Source organism: Microtus ochrogaster, chromosome 22, assembly GCF_000317375.1.
Source record: "Microtus ochrogaster isolate Prairie Vole_2 chromosome 22, MicOch1.0, whole genome shotgun sequence".
Classification (NCBI taxonomy): domain Eukaryota; kingdom Metazoa; phylum Chordata; class Mammalia; order Rodentia; family Cricetidae; genus Microtus; species Microtus ochrogaster.
The window spans coordinates 12,007,922-12,014,525 of record NC_022023.1 but is presented as its reverse complement, the minus strand read 5'-3'; the positions used below and the strand labels follow the sequence as shown (position 1 = coordinate 12,014,525).

Below are 6,604 nucleotides of genomic sequence, written 5' to 3'. Positions count from 1 at the left end.
GAGCCGGGCGCACTCGGGCCGCCGCATGTGCCGCGCGGGGAGCAGCTGCCGAGCGGCCGGAGAGCGAACGCCAGGGGCCCCGTCGGAGCGGCCGCAGGAGCAGCGCCGGAGATGGGGTGAGTGAGCTCGCGGGGAGCCCGCGAGGGGCTCCGGGCCGCCGGTGGCGTGCTGCGGCGGGAGCTCGGGGGTGTCCCCCGGCCTGGGCGCTGACTTTGCGCCGGGAACCCACGGACCTTCCCCTCTCAGCCAGCCGGGCGCGGGGACACCTGGCGGGGACCCGCACCCGGGCTGGGCTCGGTGCTTCAGCCATTCTGTGGTCTCCTTGCCCCTGGCGCTACCAACTCCAGGGCCTGGGTCTGGGACTGTGAAAAGCAGCTTGCGGTCTTCACGGCTGCATTTAATGCCAGCGACAGGGAAATCGAAGTTTTCCTGGAAAGGAAACACACCCAATAATAACCCTTCGGCGTAGGGAGAGTGGACTTGCAGGCAGCACTGAGATGGCTGAGGATGGGGAAAATCTCAAAGGAACCTAGGTGAGGCTCTAGATGTTTGGGAGGGAAGTTGGACTACTCGGTTGAAGTGACTAATGTTTCTGAGTATATAAAGTAATTTTAAAAGCACGATTGATTTCTCTTCGGCGTCTCTCTCCGAGCAGTAGGCGCTGTGAGTCAGGAGCCACGGTGCTAATAACACAGTAACTGCTTACCTCTGCTCACCGACGTGAGCGCACGCTCACGTTGTTTCTCCGTGCAGGGAATGATTAGCGTGCTTGCTCTCCACCTGAGGAAACTGAGACCCGAGTAGCTGGGCGACTTCTTCCAGCTTGCACAGCTGTTGGCTTTGTAAAAGGGGAGAAACTAGTGCGTGGTGGTGCAGAGGCCAGGCCATGCTGCCTGACAGGGGCCATGAGGATGGCTGAGTGAACCAGAGGTCTTGAATCTCTGTCCCCTGCTGCTGGGCACAGAGTTCTTCAAACAGCCCTTCGTGGGACCCAGTTTGCTTCTGCTGTATAGGTCTAGAGAACTTGCTTCCCTTTGGGGATGGGAAGGCATGGGTACAGTGGAAAGAGGCAGCATTGCCCTGGTGGCCTGACCTGTCCCTATAGGTCAGCGGCTTTCCAATGCCTTGCTCCAGGCAAGTCTCTGGAGTCGCTATCTCCAGGGGCAGGTAGAGTTTCGGAGGGAGTGGGGGCAAGCAAGAGAGAGCTTGACTGTAGCCGACAGGAACACGGGGGACCGAGGGGCCCAGTGGAACTTTGCTTAGGAATATTGATGCCTATCCAAGAGATTTAACGTGTTGAGCAACTGGGGTGGGTGTGGGGGGCGGTGATAGACAGAGTCTACCCTAGCTGGGAGGCAGGTTTTTGTAACATTTTTCAGCCGTCTCTCAGCAGATATGAAAGAGCTGATCTCTGAGCAGTGGGGAACCTTTGAGGCTCTCAGATTTCATACTTAAAAACTAAATCTTTGGGGGGGGGAGAGTTAGCAATGTAGGTCTCAAGATGGAAGATAAAAGGACCTGGTAATTTTAACTCTTCTGCCCCTCCCCCTCAGATGACAAAAAAACCCAGCCGAGCACACTTGCGTATCAAAAACAAACATTGAAACTCTGTGGTTAAAAATATGTCTGTGGAAATGAAAATGTTTACTCACAAAAGCTTAAAGAAAATACCAGAAAATATATTTTGTGTGTGTGTGTTGTTTTTGGAAAAAAAACAGGGAGGAGTAGCTTGGGCATTTTGTTTAAACACCGAACATGTCTTTCATGTAATTTTAACATCACTCAATAAATATGTATTACTCATCCTTGTAGCTAATAGCTGATGTGTAGCTCTTACCTCTCCCTGCCATTTTAAAATATATTTTCCTCTGTAGTTTATGAGACTGTACAAGCCATAATGGTAAATTGAGATGGTGCTAAAGGCTGGATAAAGGGTTCAGACAGGAGGTGGATGGAGGGAGCCATTTTAATAAAAAACCAGGACTACTGCCATCCTTTCTGAGAGTTGTGTGGGATGGAAAGGAAGAGCCAATAAGAGCAGCCTGTAGCAGACCTGACTGGTCCTTGTCAGAGCCTTGTTGGGGCTCTATAGGAGAGACCTGGCAAAGACAGAAGGAAAAAGAAAACCAGCCCGCCACCCAACTTTACTTTCTCCGCTGAGGCTGCATTTCCCCTCAGGTGTCTACCGCCCTTTGACTTCTGTGAAGTGTGTATCTGATTCTCCAGGGTTGGTGCTAGCATTCCCTGAGGCGACTACTTTGTACAGGCTCCTTACCAACATCCGCTTCCTTCGGTACTTCTTGTCTCCCCTTTCACAGAGTAGCAGTCACAGACCAAGGGTATAGACCTCTGTCTTCCTGCCTGGCCAACAGCAAGAAAGAAACAGCCAGGCTTCTCCTGTCTGTTTACTGAAAGGCCAGTCTTTCTTGCTGTCCAGCGGCTCTCTACTGGTGTAGACTCCGCCCGTCCCCTTCCACCTTCCGAGGACTGCCTTCTTAATGTCTCCCAGCATCAGTGTAGGAGTGTGGTCCAGTTCAGCACTGTCCGACAGAACTCTCTGCAGTGCTGGGAATGTGCTAATCTCTATGGTCAGTTACGGCTGCCATCAGCCACTTGAGGCTCCTGGGCACTTGAGATACGCCTAGTGTGTTTCAGGACCTGGCTTTACATAGCCGCATGGAGCTAGCAGCTGCCATAATGGGCAGCACAGTTTGGCCTTACTCTCCATTCCCATCCTGCATACCCATCCTGCTTCTGTTCCACTTCCTTGTCCCTCTGAGGATATAGATCGGGCAAACCCTTAGTCTCCGTTCATTTTCCCTTCCTACTGTTTGCTTGACTTCCTGGCTTCTGCCTCTACCTCAGCATAGACCCTGCCCTGTCTCTTCCCATCCCTCATCCCCCTTGAATCAGCTCCCTCCCAGCTCCTCTGAGGCCACACCCTCGTGCTCTGTCTTTGCTCTCCCTCCTTTGTGAGATGCTGAGAAGCTTGTCCTGGTTCCTGACTCTGCCCATCCTCTCTTCCCTGGTCTTCTTATCCGATTCCTCGGTTTAACCTCACTGCCCACATGACTTGAAGTATGACTGCCTGTCTGCCGTCAGCCCTACATTTTATTTCCACCACAGGCCTTTCTCGGTGCTTCTAATTCATCCATCCTTGGAGCCCTTGCCATTGCCTCGAGTTCCCAGCTTCCCTTGGTCCTCCCGCCGCAATCGGTGGCCCCATTGCCTTTCTGATAATTTGCTGTCACCCTTGGTTCACCCCATCCCATATCCTGTGAGTTCTACTTCCCAGGTTCATCTGGAGCATGCCCACTCTCCAGTAACCATAGCGCCAACTCTTGTCCTGGCTACCATTGCCTCCTTCTTGGATGGATAAGCTTTTCAGCCCACCACCGTCTTCTGCACTGGGTTACTGTCAATCCATTCTTTGCCTGGGAGCTGAGGGACGGCTTTTAAGATTGCAAATCAGATCTTTTCACTCTCTTGTCTAAACACCCTCCAGCAGAGAAAGGCAGGGGGGCTCTGCCTTATCTCCAGCGTCACCAGTCACTCCTGGGGCCACTTCATACATTCTAAAGATTCCTGGCCCCCTTTGGGGAGAACCCTTCCATCCTTCTCCTCCCAGTTTCCCCGAGGATCTCTTTCTTTCTTAACCTCCCCTCAGCATCAGTGTAAGAGCTCAACATTGTCCTGGAGGACTCTCTCAGTGCTGGGAATGTGGGTACCTGAAATCCCCCCACCCTGGCTTCACAGTCATCCTCTCCCTTCCTTCACTCTTGCACCCAGGATGAGCGTTTTCAGCCATCACAACCAGAACGCTGGTTCCCATAACTCACACAGCCCCACCTGCGTAGCCCACAGTGCCTTGCCAGAGCACACCTGTCGTCCGTCATTCAGGTTTTGTTGACTTATTTGTACCCCATCATCCTCCAATCATTGCACAATGGTAGGTGTAGCGAGCTGCGTGGTGTCACACCTGATGGAGATGTATAATCAACTCCTATGGCTAAAGTCTAACCTATGCTATGATCACGCAATGATCATCAGCTGCCTGCATATGCGTGAACCTATGGGCAGTGCCCACCTGGCAGTTCGGGGTTGGCAGCCCATGCCTACTTAAGGGCTGGGAGAGGTTTTGCCCAAGGAGAGAGGTCAAAGAGAGAGGGGAAGAGAGAGAGAAGTGTAAAAAGTCCTGGAATAAAACTGCAGTGAGAAGAGCTCCGGTGGTCGCGTCATCCTTGCGGGTCGAAGTGGGACGCGACAGGTAGGACTTATCTTTTCACCATTGCACCCCAACGTGTGTACAGTGACTGACCTCGCAGGCCTGCCGTAAATACTTTACCGTCGAGTTACTGTTTGCACGGTGGGAGCCTTGCTTGGATGCCAGCCCGAAAGTTACGATGCTCTTTTTGGATCTCCTTCTATATTTTCTTGAGTGGGGAGTCACAGGACCAAGAGAGAAAGGGATCCCATTTGGATCCAGTTTTGTTTTAATGTCCAAGCAGGCATTCTGCTTTTATTATGATGCAGGTTCATTTTAGGCTGTGTGTTGGCACCTAAGCACTAGAGCTGTGAATTAGCTTCTTTACTGTTTATAAGAGGCCAGCAGAAAAGGCCGTTTATCAGTGTTTACCATAAGATCCACTGTGTTCCTGGCCTGCCTGCATTTTGCGCTTATTCTCTTGAGCCTCGGTTACTTGCAGCGGATGATGGCCACAGCTTTGGTGATCTGATACCTGGTCACCTTCCCGAGCTCTCTACTGCCTAACTTCTGGTATTGTTTCCCACCTTGGAGCCACCCTGTGTTCTCTTACAAGTCACAGGGCTTTTCTTTGGGCTTTTAGCTAACTGAAACAGTCTTTCAGGGACCGGAAACTTGTCTCAGTGGTTGAGAGCACTGGCTGCTCTTCCAGGACACAAGCTTAATTCCTAGTGCCCACAGGATGGCTCACAACTGTCAGTCCAGCACCCTCTGCTGGCCTCCTCCGGTACCAGGCCCACACGTGGTGCATAGACACGTGTGCAGATAAAGCACCCATCACATGAAGTAAATATTTACACATTTAAAAATGAGTTTACCTACAGAGGCAGGCGGATCTCTGTGAGTTCGAGACCAGCCTGGTCTACAAGAGCTAGTTCCAGGACAGGCTCCAAAACCACAGAGAAACCCTGTCTCGAAAAACGAAAGAAAAAAAACAAAAAACAAAAAAAAAAAAACAAAAACAAAAAATGAGTTTACCTTTTCCTGGTCCTGTTTTTGTTGTTGTTATTCAACTTCACCAAGGTTAATTCAAATCCTTCATCTGTGAGGCGGTTGTCCGATGCTATTGGGGACCCAGGGATGAGCAGGCCCATGGTTAATTCCTGCCTCTGGGGTTTATGTCTTTTAAAAGGGGAGAGAAACCGCATGTGCGGGTACTTGCTTTGTCTTTAATGCTGTGCTGGAAACAAAATGCTCCCATCCCATCTGAAGGGCATAAAAGGTGGTGGTGGGATGGCCGTACATTTGGGGAATCTAGGGAAGATGTCTCGCGGAAGAGGTACCCAAAGGCTGTTGTCAGTTAGGATCACGCTGGTTCAGTTAAAAAGCGGTCCCCTTCAGTGTCGCACTGGAAAAAACTGCAAAGTTGGGAAGGGAACAGGATACCAAATACATAGATATCAGCCGAACAAGTACGCAGGTATGAGAGAACCTCTTTGGATTTTTGTTTTGTTTTATAAAATTCAACTTTATTCGACAACCTTAAAAAAGTAAGGGAATGGGCTCCAAGGTGCTGAGAGAGTAGATTTTAGATAACCAGTTGGAAGGCCTCACTAAGAAGGTGGCTCCCAGGCCTAAAGGAAGAAAAGCACGCCACAGAAGATATTTGAGGAGAGTGTGTTCTTGGCAGAGTCAACAACAAGCGCAAAGGTCCTGAGGCAGGAGCATGCCCAGCATGTTAGTGAGCAGTGAAGAAGGCCAAGTGGTGTGGAGGTCGAGGGTAGCAGGGGCTGGGCAGAGTGTCTGGGGTCACTTCTTTTTGGGGAGATGTCATCATTCCTATTGGAAGGCTCTTGCCATTCTTAACCTTGCTGGTTATTAGGACTGGCCAAGGTCCCCTCTGTAGCCTGTGCACAGTCCCCTGAAGAAGGACTTGGAGCAGAGTAGGTGGTTTGCCTTTCTTAATGGACTCTGGTTTGTAGACGTTACCATGTCTCTTTTCTGAAATGCCTCTGGGGGAACTTGGCGTCAAGTGTGTGATCACCCTTGGCACACTCCAGAGCTCATTTATAATTTTCTTCCTAGCTCCTAGAGTGTGTGTGTGCGCGTATGTGTGCACTGTTCAGTGTCTACAACATGTGAAGGGAGACAAAAGATTGGCATTGAGTGTCTCTCTGTGTGTATCTGTCTCTCTCTGTCTGTATGCCTGTCTGTCTCTGTCTCTGTGTCTGTCTGTCTCTCTCTCTGTGTATGCCTGTCTGTCTCTGTGTGCCTGTCTCTCTGTGTGTATATGCCTGTGACTATCTCTGTGTGTGTGTCTGTCTGTCTATCTCTGTGTGTGTCTGTCTCTCTCTCTGTGTATTTGCCTGTGACTGTCTCTCTGTGTGTCTGTCTCTCTCT

The 6,604-nt window shown here is 50.7% G+C and overlaps 1 protein-coding gene across 2 annotated transcripts in view; it reads left to right on the top strand.

Annotated features, from left to right (window-relative positions):
• Positions 1–6: 6 nt before the first annotated feature.
• The window catches only part of Homer2 (homer scaffold protein 2), a 92,941-nt gene continuing 86,343 nt past the window's right edge, over positions 7–6,604 (top strand). For both annotated transcript variants that reach the window (XM_005357670.3, XM_005357669.3), the window contains exon 1: positions 7–116. In XM_005357670.3, the coding sequence (XP_005357727.2) occupies positions 112–116 (5 nt within the window). In that variant the 5' untranslated portion in view covers positions 7–111. The remainder of the gene's footprint in view (positions 117–6,604) is intronic.